Source organism: Podarcis erhardii (assembly GCF_964252035.2).
Source record: "Podarcis erhardii genome assembly, chromosome: 17".
NCBI classification, from domain to species: Eukaryota; Metazoa; Chordata; class Lepidosauria; order Squamata; family Lacertidae; genus Podarcis; species Podarcis erhardii.
Genome location: NC_138515.1, coordinates 28,881,561 through 28,906,165, shown reverse-complemented (window position 1 = coordinate 28,906,165; position 24,605 = coordinate 28,881,561). Strand labels below are relative to the sequence as shown.

The following is a 24,605-nucleotide window of genomic DNA, read 5'->3' as shown; positions in this document are numbered from 1 at the left end:
GTTTCTCAAAGCACTTAAACCGTCAAAGCGTAGTATCCCAATAATAACAATACATAATGAAAATTATAATATCACTACAATGTAACGCTAAAAATTCAGTGGTTGGAAATTCATTTAACATACATCAAAGTTTAAATGCGCATATAGTTCAGAAATAGAAATATCCAGTAACTTCACATCCAAAATGACATCATCATTATTGCCCTGTTCCTAGGGCTGGGTGATGTATCGATATATTGTCCGAAACAAAGTCCATATTGTGATACTGGTTTCATAATTATTGACCTGGCAATATATTGTGACTCATGGTGTGTGTGCATGCGCTATGCAAAAATCACAATGTGGGGAAAACCGTGAAGTCTGCCAATGCCTCTACATAGACTTCATCCTTATTTCACAGATTTTGATATATTGATATGTCATGATATTTTGTAGGTGATATATCACAAGGTTGAAAAACAGATATCACCCAGCCCTACTGTTCACCTCTACATAGTTCCATCCTTATTTCTGACATCGTGATACATCATTATATTGCGATATTTAGCTGGTGATACATCGTGATGTTGAAAACCAGATATCACCCAGCCCTTCTTGTTACCTCCCCCCGTTTTATTCTAAAAGGCAAGAATCTCATCAAGATTTTTCTTGGGAGCAGCTTCCTTACGAAGACTCCTTAGATGGAGGGTGAGGTAAAGCAAATGGAAATAGCTCTCTTTGTCCTGTGATTAGGAAAGATCTAAAAAAGCTGATATGACAGTTGAGCTTCTTGCTTCAAAAGATTAAGCAATAACTTGCTGTACTTTGTAATATTAATCCTTGGCAAACGCAGTTGCCCTCATTGCCTGTGCTGCTCGTTGTGTTTTGCTGATCTTTGGGGAATTCATGCATTTTTCAGGAATGTTCCTCCTCTCCCCCTCTCCATGTTAATTATTAAGGGTCATAAATGTACGTGGAGTAATTTTTGAAAAGTCCGGCAACCCCTGCCCCAAGGAACTTACAATTTCAGGATTGCTGCGGACATAATTGTTGGAGTGCATTCGCCACATTTTTCAGATGTTTACCATCTTCGCCCCAGTTTAGGAGAAGCCTGTTTTTCCTGCTTGCAGTATTGAATTGTATTATATGCAGCTGTTCTGCATTAGTGAATGAGCTGTAAGAAAAGTTGAATATTTGCATAGCTAAGATCTATTTATACATAAGTGGACTTTGATATTCAGGGTAGTGTCTCATTGCTTTGCAGGGGCCAGCTTGGGAATTACTAGTGATGGTTTTTTTGACCTTGAAGAGCTGCCCAAGTAAGTTGCCAATCTAGGGTGAACCTGTTCTCAGTTTCCACATCGTAATGGAGATTATTTGAGAAATAGAGCATGCTGGCTGTGGGTTACTGTGCGATAGGCGGGGTGAGGTGGGGCTCACGTACATCCCTCAAATGTCTATAAATATCTGAAGTGCAGGGAAAAGGCTCGTGAGTTCCCTCATAGTGCTGTATTTACTGTTGCAAGTTGCAGAATTGCTTAAGATGCCCCATATAGCATCTGGTCAGTCCAGATGCATATCAGGTATTAGTCTAGAGCTAGATTAGAGCCTTTGTTCCTTTTGTTGCCTGAGAAAAATCTGCGGGCAAAATCCAGACAAATTAAAGCACTTGTAAACACAATTAATTTTAATGCAAGAGGGCTTAAGTATGTGCCTAACAGTGCATTATATGCATTGTAAGTCCTCTTGAATTAAGTAAGGCTTGCTTCCATTAGGGAAGTAGGTAGAAGTTTGCACCCAGTCTTCCATTGAAAGCAATGGGGTTTACAAATGTTTAACAGTGGCTGAATTGCACCTAAAGGAGGTTTACCTTACTGGCTGGTTTTATGTAGTACAGTGGTGCCTCGCAAGACGAAATTAATCCGTTCCGTGAGGCTCTTCGTCTAGCGGTTTTTTCGTCTTGCGAAGCAAGCCCATTGACGGCTTAGCAGATTAGCGCTATTAGCGGTTTAGCGGCTTTTAGCGATCAGCTGTTAAGTGGCTTATCAGCAGATCATCTGATAAGTGGCTTAGCGGCTTAGGAAAAGGGGGAGAAAGGGGGAAAAAACCGCAGGAACTCGCAAGACATTTTCGTCTTGCGAAGCAAGCCCATAGGGAAATTCGTTTTGCGAAGCGCCTCCAAAACGGAAAATCCTTTTGTCTAGTGGGTTTTCCGTCTTGCGAGGCGTTCGTCTTGCGGGGCACCACTGTACTAAAATTGGAGGTTGTAGAGTTCAGGCTCCTTCATGCAACAGCTGTTCTTTTCGATTGTCCCAATCCTACTTTCTGGGTTGCATCTCAGAATAGCAAGAATCAGCACAAAGTCTCATGTCTGGCTTGTAAATAGATGTTTTGACACATTGATTTGGGGAGATACGTGAAACCTATAAAATTCTTGTTTAGGAGCAGTTGAATATCATTGCAAAACATTCCTCCTCATCCCTTCTAATGACTTGTTCGTTCACACACACACACGGTTTGCTCTGTATTGGCATTGTTTGTGTTTTGAGAAAAGTTTAGCAGGCTTGTGGTGGTGTGGTTTGCAAATCAGTGCAGCAAAATGCTCAATTTGAGTCATTAAGTTAATTAAAATCAACCAAACTTTCATATAATTATTTGGTCATTTATAAAACGCACACATCATGTAGCCAAATGTTTGCTACTGCTTCTGCACTCATTGGCCAGAACTCTGGAAGATGGGAGGAGGTTTACTTTCATCTGAACACGTGTAGTTGCCCAGATGTCTATAGGAAACCCACAGGTGGAACATGAGAGCGATAGCCCTCTCTTGCTGTTATTCCCCAGCGACAGGTACCAAGAGGTATGTCTCTGATCTTGGAAGTAGCATATAGATTTCATGACTAGAAGCTATTGATAGCATAGTCCTCCCTCCATGCATTTGTCCAATTCCCTTTTAGGACCATCTAGGGACACGGGTGATGCTGTGGGTTAAACCACAGAGCCTAGGACTTGCTGATCAGAAGGTTGGCGGTTTGAATCCCCGCAACGGGGTGAGCTCCTGCCAACCTAGCAGTTCAAAAGCACACCAAAGTGCAAGTAGATAAATAGGTACTGCTCCGGTGGGAAGGTAAACGGTGTTTCCATGTGCTGCTCTGGTTCGCCAGAAGCGGCTTAGTCATGCTGGCCATATGACCTGGAAGCTGTATGCCTGCTCCCTCGGCCAGTAAAGCGAGATGAGTGCCGCAACCCCAGAGTCATCCGCAACTGGACCTAATGGTCGGGGGTCCCTTTACTTAAGGATGACTATCACTACATTTTGAGCAGCAGCTTCCATAGTTTTAACTGTCTGCTGAGTGAAGATCCTGACTGCCTCAGTAGTAGAAGAAGAAGAGTTTGGATTTGATATCTCGCTTTATCACTACCCTAAGGAATCTCAAAGTGGCTAACAATTTCATTTCCCTTCCTCCCCCACAACAAACACTCTGTGAGGTGAGTGGGGCTGAGAGACTTCAGAGAAGTGTGACTGGCCCAAGGTCACCCAGCAGCTGCATGTGGAGGAGCGGAGACGCGAACCCGGTTCACCAGATTACGAGTCTACCGCTCTTAACCACTACACCACACTGGCTCTGAGTACGAGGCACTCAGGCAAAGCATAGCTAAGGGTGCAGTAGAATATGTTTCCAACAGGAACTTTGTAGGGTGTGTGAGATATGCCTCAAAACCCGTTATTCTTTCAGGCGCAGTGTTGTCGTCGGTGCTGGATACATAGCTGTGGAGATAGTTGGCATTCTTTCAGCCCTGGGTTCAAAGACGTCCTTACTGATACGTTATGGTGAGGTAAGGCACACTAACTTTTTCATTGTACTGACTGCTCTGCTGTATATTGGCCAATGCAATAAAAAGCAAGGCTTGGGCTCTGTTGTGCACGCTTTTAATTCCTTGCACTGATTGGCTGGGCAAGGAAGCACTCATCCGGCAAGATGAACATGCAGGAAGACTGTGCCCAGAACTCTGAGTAAAAAGCCATTTAAAAATGAGCCAGAGAGTGATTTCTTTATACCTTCTTTTTTTTAAAAAAAGTAATATTTATTTTGCTTTAAACATATACAGATAAATATAAACAACCAAAATTACAAAAGAAAAATACTTAGTAATAATAATGGAAAAGGCTAAAAAAAGCTACAAAATATATCAAATACATGGCATAGAACATAAGCCATTATGGGAAAGAAAAAAGGAAAGGAGAAGGAGAAGGAAGAAAAAAAAGGGGAGGGGGAAAATGAGACAAAGCACAAGAAGGCGCTCCATTGAATGCTTCCGTCAAGGTCACAACAGATCATTATTCTTATCAATTCTCTCTATTTGCATTCCATAGAATCCCTCATCTTCGTATCAGGGAACATTTCCCTATGCAGTATCATTCTAAACATAACCAGGTCTTTATTGATGAACCCTTATCCCCTAGATAATTATTTAAACATTCCCATTCTTCTTTCACCATCTTTTTAGGTTTATCTCTTATTGCATCTGTCAGCTTTGTGAGCTCCGAGTATTTGCACAATTCAACTACCCATTCATCTTTAGTGGGTGTATTTTTATCTTTCCAGTGTTTTGCCACTATAACCCTTGCTGCTGACATCACATACATAAATAACCTGGTTTTGTTTATACCTTCATTCCAATAAGCCAACACTGGCCTCTGTCCCTCTTCCCTCCCTCCTCTGATGCCCTCTCACATCTCTGCCTCCCAAAGGCTCACACAGCTGTTTATTGCAGCAGCCCTAGCTACAAGCTCCGCAGACGAATGGTGCTTCTGGGGCTGGCCGGGGGGTGCTTCCCAGCCCCCTGTGGGGCAGTGTGAGGAGGCACCTCTCTTTGGGGCAGGGGGGGCAGCTCACAGACCAGGGGCGGCAGCTACGGCTGCCCAGAGGACTCCCAAGGAGGGGAGAGAGGAGGTTGAGGGAACACTCCACAAGGGAGGGTGTTTGAAAAAGGGCGAGAGGCTGCCAGCTCTGCAGGCAAGGGGTGACATAGCTGAGCTCCTGAGCCCCACAGGGCTGCCGCAGAAAGAATGCAGTTGGTCAAGGGAGCCATGGACTCAAAAGCTATGCAAGAAGAGAGACTCTGATTTGCCAGCTGAGTGGAACCTCTCTAGCTTTTCTCCTCTCCCAAGCAGCTCCCTTGTTTCTCCAAAACTGCAAGCAGGACCCTTCCTTAAATCCCCGGCAGCCAGCTACATGCAAACCTTCTCTTGCAATTGCTATGAGACATCCAGGACCTGTCTGCTGCAAGACGTGATATCTCTTAGCACTGGCTAATCCAGACCCTGTTACTTGAGTTTTCCAGCTGTTGCTCTGTCCAAGGCCACAGGTTCAGCCTCTGTAGTCGACTCACTGGCTGGGATGCACTTTCCCATTGAGGTCAGGCTGCCATGCTCTTCTGGTGTCAGTGCTGTGTAAAGTGGAGAGCTGCAAGTGCTTTTAATTCACAGTTGTCTTAGGGGATGAGGAAGAGGAATTCCCAATAAACCAGATCCAGGCCAGAAACCATCTTGGCTGTGAGATCTGGAAGACCTGCCCCCTGCCTTGCAGGCCTTTTTCCACCTGCTCTGGAGCCCGGACTGACTCCAGCTACAAAAGCTTAAGGCTGCTGAACAGCCTCTTGGGCTGGGGCATTATTTAGTGTGTTTTGTTGATGGGGCTTGTTGCTATCAGTATTAATTTTTGTATCTTTATTTTAGATCTTACTATGATTTATGTGGAAATTGTTTAATTTGGTTGTATATTTTTGATGTTTTAATTATTGTTTATTACTACTTTTGTTGTTCATAATTATGTAATTTTAGAATGTTGGAAGCAACCTTGAACATGGTTTGAACTATGGAAAGGTGGCATACAAAAATATATATGTATATATGCCTTATTTTAAGTGGGGGAAGAGGTTTTAACTGATATGGATTGGTTGATTGGTTGATTGATTGATTGATCGATTGATCAATTAATGCACCACCCCTTCTCATTTCTTGTGAAATTGACCTGCATTGTAATCTGAAAAGCAGCAAAACTTTGCCCAGGTTCCTTCTGGACAAAAGCCTGAGTGCAATAAAACAAGAGGAAAAAATAATGCTTAAGTGTTTGTATAATGTTGCTGAATGTTCAATTCCCATTATGTCTTCAATAATCTGTACAACACCTCTGTAAAGTAGGCCAATATTATTATCCACATGTTGAGGGTTTGGGGTGGAGAGGCTTAGAGAATTATGGTTTAGTGAGTTGCCCTTGCTAGGTTTACAGACTGGTGTTAGCCACTACTATTTATTAAATGTATTTATATATTGTTTTTCACGTGAACCTCAAAGCGGTTTACAGGAATTTCTTATAAAAATGCAGTGATATGGAAATTACAAGCGTTCAGAAACAGCTGTAACTGCTACACTAGCTCTCTTGAATGAGTTATGTGGATATGCTGTGTGTCCTCACAGTCTTATTTAATGTTCTTCCTGAACAGGTGCTGAGAAACTTTGATTCAATGATCAGCTCAAACTGTACTCAGGAGCTGGAGCATGGTGGTGTAGAAGTCTGGAAACATTCTCAGGTATTATCTATGTACTGTATCACTTTCATCATCTGTGTGCTCTTATTTAGGGGAGGAATGTCTTGTTATTTTTGTTTTAACTATTTACTAGTGTTTTTCCTTTGTATTTTATCCTGTATAGAGCCCTGATTGTTTTTGTGGGGCTGAATGATCTTCTATCGGGGCAAAGTATGCAGAGATGTTCCCATCTTGTCTTGCTATGTTGTTTGTTTTAATGGATTAATACCTTTTATTAAGCACCAGTTTGAGGAACTGTGCTTTAATTCCTTCTGTGAGTGGCATTATACTTAATGAAAGGAAGTAGCAAACATGTAAACAAAATACTCCTCCACCCTCCTTTTTCTTCAACTTATTGCCCATGCTGCTTCTCTTATTGGTGTATTTATAGCTGCTTTTAATAGGGCTAGTAGCCAGATCATAAGCAGAAAAACAGAGCTCCTATTTATTGCACCTTGGTTGGTACATTTTGGGAAAGCTGCAGCTGTCCTTAAATCAAGGATGAGTAGCGATACCAGTCAGTCACACATTCTGTATGAAGAAAGGTTGAATTCTGTAACTTGTATTAATTACAGTGGTACCTCGGGATGCAAATGGGATCCGTTCTGGAGCCCCGTTCGCATCCCGAACGGAACACAAGCCGTGATGGCGCATCTGCGGGTTGTGTTTCGCCGCTTCTGCGCATGTGTGTGACGTCATTTTGAGTGTTTGCGCTTGCGCGAGCAGCGAAACCCAGAAGTAATGCGCTCTGTTACTTCTGGGTTGCCATAGAGCGCAACTTGAACACACTCAACCCGAAGCACATTTAACTCGAGGTATGACTGTATATTATTTGAAGGTGGCATCTCTCTGTCTCAGGAGACAATGAAGAGCGCCTCCTGGGGTGAAATCAAATCGCTGGAGAATCACAGCGCCTGCTGTGGCTGCAGAAACCAGAAACTCGTAACTGCTGCCTCTCGCATTGTTTCTGCTGCATTAGCAGCACCAAAGTGACCTCTCTGTGGCACAGGTGTCCTGGCCTCCCTGTCCTAAAAACAAACGAGACACTGTTCTGAAGACACAGACATGCCCTGTCCAATGGCCTTACATATTAAATTTGATATAAAACTGGAAAAGGCCAAGAACAATTAGGGCAGGTTTTTCACATAACACTTTTTTTAAAAATATATTTTGCATACTTTTTTCCATAGTACTTCTTTTGCATAATTTATTCTGCATGTTTGAAGCATAGGAGCAATGCACGACACTCCAACCCCATCCTCCGATCACTGGAAAACATAATTGGCCATTGCTGCCACTTTTCAAGATTCCAGCAGCCCTTGTTGTTTTTCTTCAAACGAAATTAAGAGATCCCAAGGAAGCTGGGATCTGTAATGGTGCAACGTAATTGTGTTTTTCTCTACAGAATTGTGGCAGGCATGTAGCCATGCCTATAACTTGACATGTCAAATCTAATAAAGGGTTTTTTAAAAAGATATTATAACAAATTGTGAAATAAATACAGTGGTACTTACACGCACCTCTGGTTACGTGCCCTTTGGGATACGCATGCGGCAAACCCAGAAGTCTTTCTGGGTTTCGCCATGTGCACATGCGCAGAAACGCTGTACCGCACCACACACATGCGCTGAACAGGCACCTCCGGTTGCGAAAACCTTGGGATCCGACTAGAGCTCCGGAGTGGATTCTGTCCGCAACCGGAGGTACCACTGTAGAACAAATTTGAAGCAGGAAATCAAGTTGAGCCCTAATATCCACCTTCCTTGCAGCTAGTCTTTTTGGTCATTGTACATACTGTTTTGCTCTTTGTCCTCAAGTCTCCTGTTTCTCAACAGGTCAAGTCGGTCACAAAGTCACCTTCAGGACTGCTGTCGGTAACTGTAACATCCTCTCCCCCAAGTCAGAAACCCACCTTTAAAACTATTGAGGATGTTGATTGTCTGTTATGGGCCATTGGTAGAAAGCCAAACACAGAGGGGCTAAATCTTGACCAGCAGGTGAGCAGGAATTATTTTATTTCTTTGAGACAATGTGGGATTTTGATACATTGCATATAGAATCTGGATTATGTGATAGTTGGCATCGTGTTGTGGTTATGAGTGGAGCTGCAGTGTTTAGTCAGTTAAAAACTCATTTTGTTCAGTTAGAAAGCTGTTCTGTTTAGCCTATTAAAAAGAATGAATAGAAATACTTACAAAAAGAGCAGACCACCATATTAGGTAACAATTCCTCCACCCACCAGCAAATATTTTATGCAAACCTGCATTTTTTCATAGGATTATTGAGATAATACATGCAAAGCTCTGAACATAGTAAATGTCATTTAAATGTTATGGAAAAAATATCCCACATAGCTCCTGTCACTAAGCATACAGCTCATGCCTGACTCCTCTGAAATTGTTCCCTGTGTTTTGTGTGCTGAGGCTACGTGGGAAGAAAAAGGCCTGCCTTCCCTTGTTCACATAACTTTTCTGAAAAGTTACACAGCTTAGAAATAAGAGATGAATCAGTGCTGTTTGTCTTGGATACTCTTTTCCCAGAATGTCGTGTTTGACTTAAACTATCCTTTCCATTTTTAGAATATTAAGGTAGATTCTATGGGTCATATTATTGTTGATGAGTTCCAAAATACCAGCAGAAAGGGGATCTACGCTGTTGGAGATGTATGTGGGAAAGCTCTTCTTACACCAGGTAACATTAGTATGCTATTTTGCTTAAAAGGTTTCTATAATGTTATGTGGGAACCTGTGCATGCTGCACCAAAAATAGCGTGGGAGAGAACTGGGAGGAAGACGGGGAAATAATCAAGTGGTTGCCTGGGGATCTTTTTCTGCTCATCAACTTCTCTGGGTGCTATACAGAATACTACTCCTTTTGAGCATAGTAAATCTATTGCATCAATAAGGTCTGGGTATGACCTCTTAGTATCTCCCTTATCACTGATTTCTGAAACACTAGCAGAAAATTAAAGAATTGTGTGGCAGTGTGACTTGTTAGAAGTCTATCAGGTTTGCCTTTAGATCTGCCACACCAAGTAAACAATATATAAGCTTTTTAGTTCCCTGTCATATGGAGAATAATTGATGCAAATTCTGGAGATGAGATGAAGTTCTAGGCCAGGGACAGGAAACTTTTGGCCCTCCAGATGTTGTTAGACTCCAATGGGACTTGTAGTTCCGCAATGTCTTGTAGTTCCGTAGTTCCACATCCCTGGCAAATTAAAAACTCACAAATCACTGGGTCTGGTTGTTCAGGTATAAGAAGCATGGGGAATAGGGGTGATCAAGGAGACCTTTTGTTAAAGTTCTTCAACAAAGGCTCTTGAGTAGACGTAGCAATTGTGGGATAAGGCGAGATGCCCTCTTATGGATCAGTAACTGATTAAAAATCAGGAAGCAAAGAGCAGGAATAAATGGGCAGTGCAATGGAGAGATGTAAATACAGGCAGCTCCCTGTTTACGCGTGTTCAATACACGTGCGACTGTGTATACGTGCATTGCGCTGAACCCAGAACTGACCTGGATATGTCATAAAAACATCACTAGTAGGGCGGGGACAGAAATGGGTATCTGCAGGCTTTTTCAATGGGTTTCAATTATATGCAATTTCACTGACATTCGTGGTGCCTCGGGATGTAACCCCTGCGTAAAAGGGGGGCTGTCTGTAGTTCCTGGGATGCAGGTGGCACTGTGGGTTAAACCATAGAGGCCTAGGACTTGCCAATCAGAAGGTTGGCGGTTTGAATCCCCGTGATGCGATGAGCTCCCGTTGCTCGGTCCCTGCTCCTGCCAACCTAGCAGTTTGAAAGCACGTCAAAGTGCAAGTAGATAAATAGGTACTGCTCTAACGGCGTTTCCGTGCGCTGCTCTGGTTCGCCAGAAGCGGCTTAGTCATGCTGGCCACATGACCCAGAAGCTGTACGCCGGCTCCCTCGGCCAATAAAGCGAGATGAGCGCCGCAACCCCAGAGTCGGCCACAACTAGACCTAATGGTCAGGGGTCCCTTTACCTTTACTGTAGTTCCTCCATGCAGCTGCATCCACTGGATCACTTCATGTGTAAGCATGCCTGCACTGGGGCAGATACCACAGTTTATCATTAAACAGCGTTTCCGTGCGCTGCTCTGGTTTGCCAAAGCGGCTTAGTCATGATGGCCACATGACCCAGAAGCTGTACATAAAGCGAGATGAGTGCCGCAACCCCAGAGTTGTTCACGACTGGACCTAATGGTGAGGGGTTCCTTTACCTTTACCCTACGCCATGTAAATTGGGGGGGGGGGCTGCTTGTACTACATGCGTCCCTTGGAGGAGAGTGGCAATGGACACTGTTGCCTGCTACTATGCCAGGTGACATGCCTAAATTTCATCCTTAACAGTTGCAATAGCTGCTGGAAGGAAACTGGCACACAGGATTTTTGAGAGGAAAGAAGATTCTAAACTTGACTACACCAACATTCCTACCGTGGTCTTCAGTCACCCACCTATTGGAACGGTGGGACTAACAGAAGGTAGGATCTTAGGCCTTGTTGTCTTGCTTGTTCCTATGGCTCAGTGGGCAAAAGAAATGGCGCTGTAACCTTAAGCGTTTGTGACATGCGATACCATTTTATCCTTTGCTCTAGGACATTTTCTGCCAGTGGCTTGGCAAGGCTATATAAAGAACAAAAGGTTGTGCCTACGTAAACACATTGCAGATGCTAACTAGAATTTAGAGACTGGCTGCAGAATTGCTTCATCCCCTCCCATTTCCCCTTGACTATGGTGGAGGATCCTCCTGAACTTCAGTGCAGAAGACATATTCTTAATTTGTTCAAAGCATAAAAAACTATATTAGTATGTAAAATTGGGACTTAAACTCTGAAAGTGAAAGGTTAAGGAGTTGTGAGTTGCAAAATTGGCAGCCCAGGCCCTCTAAACCAGGATGGGGAACCTGAGGCCCTTCAGATATTGCATGGCCAGTGGTTAGGGATTATGGGAGCTGTTTGATTACAGGAGGGGGTCACCAATCTTTTTTGGGGCCAGTGGGCATGCCCTGCACATGGAGGATGGGGTGGAACCTACACCAGCCACTGTGTATTTGCTGACAGAGAGATGTTCTTTGCAGATCTCATCTGTTCAAAACTGGAGGCGTGTCCATCTTGACTTCCACTGAAATGTGGCCACGCTTGAGAGGTGGCTTCAATGTAGGAGATGCCAGCCAAGTGTGATTGGCAACTGAGTAGGAAAAAGTGTTGTGCATTGTGATATTTATGAATAACTATTGTAGGTGCTGTAGAAAGTATTGGTGGATGTCCTGACACACCCACCCAGCCTACAACAGCTGGAGGGCTGCAGTTTCCCAATTCTTGCTTTATAACATCTGTATTTACACACGTCAAATACTTTCGAAAACTTTAGCATAGCAATTCAGACACGTCTAGCCTGCCTTTTGGCTTTTAAAGCAAGGCAATTATTGCTGTGCTTTGTGGTTCCTCTTCCTTAGCTATGTAGGCTATATGCTTATTTTTGTCTTACTGTTTCAGCGGAAGCTAGAACTACATATGGAAGCGAGAATGTCAAAACATATACAACTTCTTTTATCCCAATGTATCATGCTGTAACTAAAAGGAAAATGAAGTGTGTAATGAAACTGGTGTGTGCAACTAAACAGGAGAAGGTGAGCAAAACGGGGAAGAATAAAGATTCTGTGAGCAACTATTCTGTTTATACCAGCGGCGTAGCGTGGGTTGCCCTAACCCGGGGCAAGGCAAGTAATTTGCAGCCCTAACCTGCCGCCGCTGCCAGCTTCTTCTTGCTGCTGCCTGGGCTGGGGTATTTACGGTAAGGTAGCGGCGGCGGGGGGTCCGTGTCAGGTGATCTGAGGCGAGTTGCCGCTGGCGCTGGCGCCCAAACGACGCCGCTTGCCCGGAGGAGGAAGAGGGCAGAGAGGCGAGGAAAATGCAACATGGCCCAGCAGCTGCAGCAGCAGCAGCAGTGGCGGCGGCGGCGGGGCTGTGAGGAGGGGCTGCCTGACGCGCGGGGACCGCGGCGAGCGCTGAGAGCTGCTGCCTGCCAGACGCCTTCAGCCCGGACGCGCGCACAACTCGTCGGTTCCGCGAGACATGGGGCTCTGCTACAGCCTGCGCCCGAGGCTCTTCGGCGACTCCGGAGGTGGCGAGCGCGCCCCCCCCCAGATGTTGTGCCTGGTGCGGCCGGCCCCCCCTGCACCCCCCACGCTACGCCACTGGTTTATACTTATCTAGACACCACACATGGCTGTACTTTGTGCAGAACTGGCCAATGGAGAAGGAGAACACTGTAAACATAAGCCTATTTTTATTGATGAAGAAAGCTGGTTTGGGGAGTCAATGAGATGTCTGATTATAGTATTAAATCACCAATGCAAAACCAAAGCCTTAATTAACATGTTTGTTTGTTTGTTTGTTTTTAAGGTGGTAGGCCTTCATATGCAAGGGTTAGGATGTGATGAAATGCTTCAAGGCTTTGCTGTGGCTGTCAAAATGGGAGCAACAAAAGCAGATTTTGACCAGACAGTGGCCATCCACCCAACATCTTCTGAAGAACTTGTTACACTTCGTTGATTTTTTTTTTAATAAGGTGCCTAGATATAATCTTCACAGAATCATGTTCTCTCCTCTAATTCAATACAAGATTAACTTGTCTTTTCTTACTGCAACTGAACTGTAAATGAAACGTTTGCCCTTCTATCAACAAGCCCTTGGAAAATGCAGCACTGGAATAATAATACTCAAAGAATAAAGTTGCCTTAAATCATCTTAACATTGTGGGATGGAATTGTCATTCAATTCTTACAGAAGCTTTTAAAGTGATTATTTTGCAGTAAACTAAGTTGTGGAGGGAGAATAAATGTTAGGAGAAATTACAACTTGCAAAAGAACTAAGTTTATAAAAGGTACCAACTATAAGGAAAAATAGGCAGTGTCTTCACCCACATTTTGTTAAGTTAAATCTGTAATGTGAATTTGAGCTAATATAGTTTTACATAAATAGAACAAGTTAACATTTTACTTCATTATGAGGGATATAGCTACTGTCTTATGCAGCATATCAAAATGTGAGTTCTAAATATTTAGTTGCAGATACTAGTTAGCATGATATAAACTAGACTATTACCTTTATATTACTATGAAAGGAAGAGTGAGTGCAAACAGTCTCATGCTATGTTTGTGGCCCTGGTCCTACGTGTTTAGCTGCCAGATATTTAATGCCAAGAAGCAGTATTCCAACAACTGATAAATCCCCTATAATGAATGAGAAAGAGAAATTATTTCATTTCAGTGTACCCATCTGATTGGAGTAATGATCTGCAAGTTTATTTGCTCAAATACATCAAATAAGATGCAAGCACTTTGACAAATATACAGAAAAAAGGTAGGATCAACACAGAACAGTAATCTAGCTTAAATGGAGGGAAAGCTTATGACAACATACTCCCAAGAGGAACTTTCTTCTGCAGTTAAGTTACTTATGTCAATAAAATAGAGGGTGATAGGCGTAAGAAGGAAGTTAGTTTGTGCATTTTTCTTAAACTTCAAAATGTTAATACATGCCAGTTAAACACTACAACTAAAATTTACAAGTAAGCATGACAGGGAGATGAGTTTGTTAGTTACCTTTCCTCTTTGAATAGTCCAGAAGAAAACAATTACTATAGTTACAGCAGGCAAACTGGCTGTTGGACTGGCTGATAAAGGATTGATTAGTGCGTTGAAGTCCATCTGAAGTTGTGCTCAAAAGCTCATCATCCTCATTATGGCACAGTTTGGTCCATGAAGAGGCTTTACGCTGAGACAGACCTCAACTTATCACAAATTGTTGCTTTTCAAAAATTGCCAGGTGTACTACTACTGATCAAGGTCAGGCTGAGGAAGAGATGTTTATAGGAAGTAGTCTGGGGTACGCCGAGTAACATGAGGCTCTCCACGGCGAGGCGCTGGATCAAATTGAAGGCTGTTAAAAGGAAAAGGCTGATTAAGTGCTTTGTTGCATTAACTGCTGCATTTTTATTAATTAAATCCCATACCTGTCCTCTCCCCACTCTCATTTCCATGAGTTCCATTCTTAAGCTATCTTATTGCAGAATGTCAGGCCAATAAAGATCATTCAGGTTTGCCAAAACTGAAAATAGTATTTCAGCCAAGGGTTTAGGATTTCAAGAGGACAATGTTTGTGCTTGCTTGACTACGGTAGACAATTACCCATTTTTCACTAAATGGTATGCAACACTGAATCAAAAAAAGGAAATTGTCTTTTTATTAACTGCAACAAACGTTATCAATATTTCAGTCATCATTTCCCATACTTTCACCCTCTATTAGGGCTTGAGCGGGAGAAGTTCCGCTGAAATAAAAATGGACCCATTTAGCATAGTTTTAATCATGATTTGTTTAAAATTCTGTCCCTACATTGAAGGTGACTATTTTGTGGTGTAATTCCCAAATTAATGTGTCCTGTTCCTTGATTAGACGAGGTAGCAATTCAACTTGAGTGATGTTAAAAACAAAAGGCAGTATTCTTTTAACATACAGTTTCAAAAATATTACTTATGTTTTAGCTATCATTTTCTGAACATTAAGGCCTAGTTTGCACATCACACTAAGCCTTGGAATGTGAGCAGTCTATCCCCCGCCCCAGCCTGCTACTGAACTAAGCCATAACTACTTCACGTCACCCAAACTCTGGCTTGTAGTTTAGATCTCTGCAGCCTGACCACAAGCTGTAACCAAAGTTTGTCCTATGGGTTAGGGCTTGTAGCTTGTCCAGATGAGCTAATCCCCGAGCCCAGATTTCAACATGCTGAGCCAAGCTTTGTCCCGCTCAGTGCAGCAGCAAAACAACTGGAAAGGAGCAAAATGGCTGCAATCTCCTCTCCACAAGTCCACACATTTGTGCTAAACCGTAACTAGGCTTCCAGCATATGTAAACTAGAGTTCATACTGCAAAAGTGGTGTACTCTATAGAATTCATCAACACTTAACACAAGCCAGAGAACTTTACCCCTTGTAACCCCACCCCCATTGTTAAAACAAGCTCATGTTTCTTACAAGGAATATTTTAAAGTGTCATCTAGTTCCATGATAGCAGCCTGGTTCCCACAACGATAACAGTAATTGGGTGCACTGAAAATGGTGACCACATTCCGATCATGACACCAGTTGTAACCCTGCAGTGGGGGGGGGGAGAAAATGCTTTCAGTTAAAAGTATCAACCAATTTCTTCTTAAAAAGGTGTAACTAGATTAAAAGGTGTAAGGCCAGTAACCCCATGACCCTTAGGAGGGAGATCCAGGGGTCATAGGAAGCATCTAATTCCCTTCTCTGGCAGCAGAAAGCAAGCTCTGACGCTAAATTCCCCTTCCGCATAGCTGAAACTTCCACAACTCTTGCTCTACCCTGATCAGAGGTGATAAAGAGACATGCTGGGGATAGGCCAAAATACTTTGATCTAATGCCTTCCCAGTACCCTGACAAGTCCTACACCAGGGACTAAACTACAGCCCTGGAGCTGAAAACTTTATTCCTTTCTATCTCCCTTGCATTGGTTGCAATGGGAGGAAAATAGTTTAAATAAAAAGAAAAGGACGGAGTAATGTATGACTGCTCCTTTGTCCTCCCTTTCACAGTGCTGCCACAAGCCCAGCAGGACCATCTTTGACTCGCCCTCCCCACCACCTTAGGAATGCATCCTACCTTGCTTTATATATTTTCACTGGTACAAAACAAACTTCAGAGTCAGAGCAAACATGCTTTGCACTATCTCAATGAATACTAATTATGTTCAAATGCAAACACCATTTTTTACATCTTTAAACATTCTCTGTAACTCGTGGCGAATTATCAAACCCTAGCCACTAGCAAATTGGAAAACGTAGGATGCTCACTTGAAATGTCCCCTTAAAATTAATTTAGTATGAACTAAAATCAGTCACAGAGACATTAATATTACAGGATTAACTGGCACACTGGCAAATAAAGTTAATTGAACCATATATTTGTGACACGTGTAAACATTTTTATTTACTCTGAATAGTGTTCTGATAATTCTTGATGAATACTATACTAATTTACACCTTCTAAGATACAGGACATTTTTGGTGCCTACTACATAGCATAAAAATTCAAGATGCTGAGACTATACAACCTTCTTTCCAAAAAAGACAGACTTTCATTTTTAAGCCTTAGGTGACTAGGTGCAACAGAGTAATTATACCTCCATTACAAGTTGGTGAGCACGAGACACCAATGTAAGCCCATTGGCATGGTTAAATGTTTCAGAGATATCTTGACCAAATGTATAGCCTGCACCACGTGGAGAAATCCCCCAGCCACCACGATCATCTGGATCTGACCATAACAGATCACACATTGGGCCCTGTTCAAAGAAAATGGTACAATATGTTACATAAGGGGGGAAATATTGCAAAAGGTAATCTAAAAAGTGTTAAGCTCCTGGATCTCTTAAGTATATTGCATATTCTATATAATAAAAACATTTTACAGAGAAATAGGAAAAGTGGTTTGTTACAGTCTTAAGGAATTTGAAAATGAAACCTATCTAGAGAAAACAAGTGTGAAAATCAGAGACGTGAACAGTATCAATAGAAAAAAATCACCCAACCCCCCTGTAAAAGTGATGAGAAACTTAGCAGATGAGTTTGGCAAACAAAGAGGTGTATGAAGTAAAAGCATCAAAACAAAATACATACATTCCAAGCCAAAAAGAAAAGTTAATACCAGAAACAATCAAACACAGATGGAGCAGAAGAACTAAAAGCAGGATAAAAAAATAAGTCAATAAATAGAAAAAAGCATACCAGGAAAAAACAGGAAAATATAAATGAACATCACCAGTATGTGAACTATTGTGTGTGTATCTGGCAAAAGATCAAGTTGAACAGAAAAGCCACAGTGCTGTTTAGAGAGAAAATTGGTAAAGAAAAAGTGTAATTTCAGTTGAAATGAAAACTAGGTTGAAAGGACCAGAGGCAGTAAAGGCACTGAGAAAAACTAAGGCAATTCCCAAAAGGAAGAACGGAAACCAGATGACAGCTAAACAAAGAAGGAAAATCCAAAAGAACAGCTGAGGGATGCCAGGATCCTGCAAGATCAGCTTTTGCATGCAAAGTACCTAGGCATAATTCCAGCTTCAAGCACACAAATGAAATGTTTTAGTTAAAGGGTCTACACCCTTCCAATGTGAAAGCTATGCATAATCTCAGAACTGACTCATCAAGCAAACTTTGCATGACATCAGCATCAGTTTAAAATGTACCTTCTAACTATATAGCACTGTAGATGCACGTCCGTGTCTCTCTTAAACTACATAGTCATTGTGGTGCAAACAGAAGAAAGGAGCCATGATCTACCTTGCAGCTCAAACAAAACAGAGCTACAGAAATTTTATGCACTGTTTATAGTAAAACATTCTTGTGTGCACCAGCATGTGGTAAACTTTCAAAGCCAGGTTACAGGCATAATCTCAACTTTCTAAAGTAATTAACACCACAATTTTCAACTCATGTATGGACATCCAAATTATTATTTACAAATACCCAGAATAATTCAATTTATATAAGACAACAGCCCTATTCAGGCATCATGTCTACCAAGGTCCCTGCATGAGTCTGTCTACTCCACCCACCCTCACTAAGGTCTGAATGAGCTTCTATCCTCACTTATTCAAGCACGTTTAGAATTCTCATTGAGATTTCCCTGCTTAACTTGGAAAAGCCGGGTGTGCCTGAGATGCTGGGGACTGGACCAGTCCACATATCCTTGTGCTTCCTACGTCTGTTGGAATGCGGATGCTAAATCCTGATACAAAGTGCTTTTAGGAAAGGGGGAGCCAACTATAAATTTCTAGAGAAGATCTCAACCAGAGCCAGGGCTTTTTCGGCTGTGGCTACGATCTGGTGGAACGCTCTATCACAAGAGACTAGGGCCCTGCGGGAATTGACATCTTTCCACAGGGCCTGCAAGACAGAGCTGTTCCACCAGGCTTTTGGCCAAGCCACAGCCTGACCCCCTCCTCTGGTAATCCTCACAGAACTCTAGCCCAATGGTTGCCATTAATTTGATTTAAACTGATTTTATAATGAATTGATTTTAGAATGTTGTATTATTTTACTGTTGTTAGCCGCTCTGAGCCTGGCTTCGGCTGGGGAGGGCGGGATATAAATAAAATTTTATTATTACTATTATTATCTACAAATTCTCAACCTCTTCAAAAAGCTAGTCTTCCTCTTTTAAAACATATTTCAGCTGTAGCAATGTACTAGCCACTTTGTAAAGTTACAGGAGATCAACTCCAGTTGCTACAGAACTGTTGTTATCCAAGTGCATTCTGTGGTGACTAAAATCCAGTGCAAATGAATGAGTCATGTATCACTGCCATGAGTGCACATAATAAACCATTTGGGAAACATCTGTGTTAAGAAGTATTGCAGATATGTGGTCCATGGCCTTCTCTGTGGTGGCGTCCTGATTATGAAATGCCTTCCTCCTGGAAATAAATCAGGCCCCAATGCTTTTGACATTCCAACACCAGGCTGGGCATTTATGAATATTAGCCCACTGCTACATTTCACACTGTGAAATGTAATTTCCCATTTTTTACCTGCTTTCATTTAAGTAACTAGATGTGTTATTATCCTTTGAAATATTGTCACCCACCCTGAGATATTTGAATTTAGGGAGAGTTGAAAAAATATTATTGGAACGAAGTATCTATACCACCAGTTCAGGGCTTGATATGACACCCAAGCTGTGCAGACATTTTGTTCTTACAGACCCTATTATGGTAAATTATGAAGTAGAAGTTCTGGTCTGTTCATTTTCTAGCCATCCAATTAAAGTCATACAAAAAAAAAATAGTACCGTAGAAGAATAACACTTGGTTTTTAAGATTGATCAGAGCTTGCAAAATTTTAAAAGGCATTTCCACACACACATGCAACAGGGAATGCCTCATAATGTACAATTTATACATGTCTACATGTCTCAGGACATCTCAATTTATACATGTTATACATGTCTCAGAAGTAAGGCCCACAAAGGTCAACAGAACTTACTCAGGTACATAACTAGGACTGCATCCCATTTTTATAAAGACTAGAATGAAAAATAATTTTAAGGGATAAAGATCTGCAAACTAATTAAGGCAACCGACACATTTTTTAATCAATTAACTGATCAACTACATGTTGCAACCCTTTTGTCTAGCTATTATATTTGCCTGATTCAGTTCAAAGATATGATACCATACCCTATTCTATATTTAATGTATATATTTGCAATTCAATGTATACTCTGAGTCACAATGCATTTTCATTGATATTACCTCATGTGGAACTTCCTGCAGACGATCAAGAGCTCTAATATGATCCAGTGTATCTATAGATGGGGAAAGACCTCCATGGAGACAAAATATCTGTAGAAGAATAAGAACCAGAATAAATGTATTATGTGCACTGCCAAGGGGTTGTACTCTTCATTCGCTTGAGGTATTTGTTGATACCAAGAACCAATTTTTATGCTACTGTCGCAACATGCACTTGACAATGATCCTTGTGTGTTGCTTTCTTTCTCAGTTTTTGCACAAGGGGAGAACAGAAATTTCTACCCAAGATTAAAATCACCAGCTTGTGTGATCACCTGAAACAGGTTTTTCATCGGGCCACTTTAGATGCAACACTAAAACCATTGTTAGGGTTACAATAATAAGCTGCAGTGAGCCTCAAACTTAAGGTTCCCCCCTCCCCTTTCCTCTTCAGCTGCCTGGAGTTTAGAAGTTTTGCTTCTGCTCTAAACGCAGCTTGCATTAAAGCTATAATTAATCTTAACAGTGGTTTGTTGAAACAAGTCAACAAAAAGGCAGTTTATGAAGCTGCCTTGATTCAATTTACTATGGTTAATAATAATCACAATATATCAGCACTCACATGATCACCATTAACCATAGTTTGTCAGTAAACCCAAACAAGTTTCACAAAAGCAATCAATTTAGTAGCACAATGCTAAAAATGTGGCAAAATGCATTAACATCTAAGCCCGCATAATACAGAGCAAAGAGTAACAAAAACAATTTCTGCCTCTTCTGTGAAAATAGTTGATTTCATAGCATTTCAACAATCCCCTTCTATCTGCATCATCTAGAGGAGGGAAATAAAGGGTATCAAAATCCTAGGACTTTTTAAAGTTGCTCCTTTGTTCTAGAGTGAAGGGTCACTTCAACCAATAAAACTTTTGTTACATAAGCACTTCTATACGCAAGCCAAATTCATTTTAAATTCCAATTCAAATAGCACCAGAAAGCAATCAATTTTTTGCACAGTGAAAAGTTCTGTAGCTTACTTAATGGCTAATCTTTTTTTTTGTTCTAGGTCAACAAAAAGCATCAACATTTCTTAAACTAGAGTTTCTGAACTCCATACACAAGTATGTTTCACACTTTACAGTGTTATCTGCAAAATACAAACAATATGTATTTTACACCTAACAATTCAAATTAAGGACATGAAATTTAGAGTCATTAGTACAGTACTATTACCACCGAATATGAAGGCAAAACCACATATGGGATGGAATGCTGGGCTGTCACGAGTTCCCTTTCCCCTCCACACATCTGCATCATTCTTGGTAATGGTTTCCAGGTTTACTGAAGCCAAACTTTTTTATGAGTATCACTAAAATAATAGTATCATACCTGTCCATCAACTAGAGCTGTAAGTGGAAGATAGTCAAACAGATCTGTGAAATACTTCCAAACATTGGCATTTCCGTATTTCCGTAGACATTCATCATAGAAGCCATATACTTGTGTAATTTGCCTGCTTTCATGATTGCCTCTCAGAATTGTAATCCGTTCTGGGTAGCGCACCTAGCCATAAAGAACAAACACATGTTGTAATGATCCATCAGCTGGTATCACCATTATACTCCAGGTGGCATGGAGTTTATCTCATTGCAAAATGTTTACTAAGCATATTTTAATCTAAAACCACAGGAGTCAGAACCTACAAACCTTACCTTTAATGCCACAAGAAGAGTCACAGTTTCCACTGAGTAGTAGCCTCTGTCAACATAATCTCCCATGAAGAGATAGTTTGTGTCTGGTGATTTCCCGCCAATTCTAAAGAGCTCCATAAGGTCATGAAATTGACCATGGACATCTCCACAAACTGTAACAGGACAACGTACTTCCTGAACATTTGATTCTTTTGTAAGTATCTCTTTAGCCTAATATGAGAAAAAACAACCAATCAGATTTGAAACCAAAATATAGTCAGTTTTTTATGCAAATGTAAAGAAAAACTGCTGCAACAGAAGATCTAGTGACTGTCCTTAATCTCAGTGTTGAACTGAGTTCCATGTTGAACTCAACAGGAAAGAGGATGGGGGCAAAATTAGAATCAACTGGCTCTGCCTGTAACTGGCTATGGCTCCACCCTACTGTTTGCCTCCCTGAAGTCTGCCCACCAGTCACAACTGGCATAACGTTTAGGAATTTTCCAGGTGTTCAGGAACTACCTATTATCTCCAACCAAACCCCAAACCCCTATTTCAACAAATGCAAGGCCCTACAATGTTCAAAAAGCACTTGCTTGACACTTCAGGATGTGTTTATCCACTCCAAGAAAAATTGTATTGATAAGCAAAATCAATATTCTTAAAACTTATTATCCTAGGTGCACTCCACTTCCAGACCTATCATTACTACCAGCAGCAAACATTATTAAGAAATTAAAATATTTAATCTACTATGGATTAAATAATATTCATCTCATTTCTATTCCATAAATCATGGAAATCCTTCATTTATGTATAAATTTTAGTGGTAAAAGTGCTAGAAATGTGGTCTTCTGGAAGCCATTGCTTCAATGTTTTTGCACTAATTTATGCATATTTCTGACTACATAAACATATTCAGCCCTGCATTTTTAAAAAATCTGATTTCAAAAGACATACCAATAAACTAAGATATTATAAAGCTCAAGAAATAAGCACAAAACTATGGGATTCCTGTGGCTCCCTCTTGCCTGTAACTACATAGCTTTCAAAGTCACACTCCTGGTGGCTGGGCAACTACGTCCATAATGCTAAGTGTAATGGATGTTGAATGTTTAGTTGAAAAGTGGGGGTAGTTCTGTATCCAATTATACAGAGCACTGCAAGAATTTACATTACTGAAATATGTGGAAAACACGTACAGCTGTTTTCCTAACAAAAAGAAAAATGTAAACATTATTTGTACTGTTTAGGCTGCAATCCTATACACACCTGCCTGCGAGTAGTTCCCATTGAGCAGGTAAGTATAGGATCACACCGTTAACTCTATATTCTCATAGGCTAGCTAGAGCCATGAAAGAAGCCTTGTCCGAGGGAAGCTGTCCAAAAGTTCTGAAAGAAGTCAAATTCACCCAGGCTTCTTTGTATTCAACCTTGTGAGGGGAAGGAAAAGCAAGTAACCTAGTTCGGATAAAGAAACTAGAATGTTCCAAAATTTTCTGGATCAGGGTGTGCAAAACAGTGAGGATAACGCCATCATTGGAGGTAAAACATAGCTGTCAACTTTCCCCTTTTCTTGCGAGGAATCCTATTCGGAATAAGGGAATTTCCCTTAAAAAAAGGGAAACGTTGACAGCTATGGAGGTAAAGGAATATACAGAACTGTGTCATAAAGCCATTTTTTCCTCTTCAAAGTGACAAAGCACTTTAACCAAGCGGTGCTATTTTGCACAACGCTCTAAAAAATGTCTGACACATACATTCAAAATGTAGTGACCACATAAGCACTGCATCACCTACTGAGTACTTGGGGTGATACAGTACTGTGGCTCATACCTGGATTATAACAGAACCCGCTGCTGCGGACGCGTACTCTGTGGGTCAGCATGCGTAAGAGTGGCAAAAGCAACCTCTTGCTGCAGGAAATCCGGTGCTGAGAGCATCGTGGGTTTTTGTTTTGTTGTTGTTGGAAAAAACAACAATACAGTTGCGGTGATCTGTCTGTGGCCCGAACCCTTCGCAACACTTCCATCTCCCCACGAGCGCGCGGGGAAGAGTAAATTGCAAAGGAGGAGGAGAGTGAATTGTAACGTTCCCTACAATCCCACAGTGCCCTTTGCCAGGAACACAGCAAGATTTCAAACCAGGCCCCAGGCACCAAGATCTTAACAGTGCTAAGAATGATGAGGATGGAGAGAAATTCGCAGGGAGCGGAGAATAGCCACAGTCCAAGAAAGGCAAAAGCCTGGGTTCAAAGTATGACATTGATATATATACTCCACCGGCTTCATTCGTGGACTGTCAGCTTCGCTTTTAATCTAATTGCTATATGCAAATGTGTGGTGTGTTGGTTTTTTTTGGGGGGGGGGTACTTTTACACAGCCTTGGCCGCCTTTTCCAGAGAACTCTCTCCACCTTTAGCCTTCTCAAAACTGTCTCCTTGGTTTCCCAGGACCCGTTTTGCTGGCAAAGGGAGAAGTCCAAACCTTTTGCCCGAGTCATTTCCAGCTTTCCCCCCCCCTCCTTCCTCTTTCTCTAGCGATCCTCTCAGATCTATATACGGTTTTTATTTCGGTAGGATCTGGGCCGCCCGCCCCCGTCCCCCCGCCCGCCCCGCACCTTCTCGCAGAGGCTCCGCACTTGGCTCTCGCTCAGCTGCTTGCACTCGTTGAGCTGCTCGATCCATTGGTCCAGCTCCTTGGTGAAGCTCTTGTCCTCCATTCTGGCCAGCCGCCCGCTCAGTTGTGGGAGAAGGGAGCAGCGCCGGGCGGCGTGGCCAGGGCGGCGTGGTCCAGGCTGGACCGGCCCAAAGGGAGGGAAAGGAAGGGAGGAAAGGGAAAAAAGAAAGACAAGCCAACGGTACTGAGGGGGGCAGAGAGGGGGAGGGGAGGGGGAGGCCCGGACCAACGGTCACAAGCCCAACGGCCCGCCTAGAGAGCGCGCGCGCGCGACACACAGGCCCAAGCCTCACCCTCAAGTCCCTCACCCCCTCTCTCCCTCCGGCACCGTG

At 42.1% G+C, this 24,605-nt stretch overlaps 2 protein-coding genes and 1 long non-coding RNA gene across 3 annotated transcripts in view; 2 read left to right on the top strand and 1 right to left on the bottom strand.

Moving 5' to 3' along the window:
- The window catches only part of GSR (glutathione-disulfide reductase), a 22,122-nt gene extending 7,995 nt beyond the window's left edge, over window positions 1-14,127 (top strand). Inside the window, exons 6-13 of the mRNA XM_081845295.1 lie at window positions 1,244-1,298; window positions 3,717-3,816; window positions 6,487-6,573; window positions 8,406-8,567; window positions 9,150-9,261; window positions 10,946-11,077; window positions 12,092-12,225; window positions 13,001-14,127. Of these exons, the coding sequence (XP_081701421.1) occupies window positions 1,244-1,298; window positions 3,717-3,816; window positions 6,487-6,573; window positions 8,406-8,567; window positions 9,150-9,261; window positions 10,946-11,077; window positions 12,092-12,225; window positions 13,001-13,150 (932 nt within the window). The 3' untranslated portion in view covers window positions 13,151-14,127. The remainder of the gene's footprint in view (window positions 1-1,243; window positions 1,299-3,716; window positions 3,817-6,486; window positions 6,574-8,405; window positions 8,568-9,149; window positions 9,262-10,945; window positions 11,078-12,091; window positions 12,226-13,000) is intronic.
- LOC309332644 lies at window positions 6,580-7,725 on the top strand. The gene is made up of 2 exons (XR_014152278.1): window positions 6,580-7,103; window positions 7,628-7,725. It is a non-coding gene; the product is annotated as an uncharacterized lncRNA (long non-coding RNA).
- PPP2CB (protein phosphatase 2 catalytic subunit beta) lies at window positions 13,882-24,605 on the bottom strand. The gene is made up of 7 exons (XM_081845532.1): window positions 24,215-24,605; window positions 21,617-21,826; window positions 21,294-21,467; window positions 19,929-20,018; window positions 16,800-16,961; window positions 15,635-15,753; window positions 13,882-14,540 (listed from the first exon to the last, which is right to left on the bottom strand). Exons 1-7 carry the CDS (start codon window positions 24,314-24,316, stop codon window positions 14,468-14,470), a joined length of 930 nt encoding a protein of 309 aa, XP_081701658.1. The 5' UTR covers window positions 24,317-24,605; the 3' UTR covers window positions 13,882-14,467.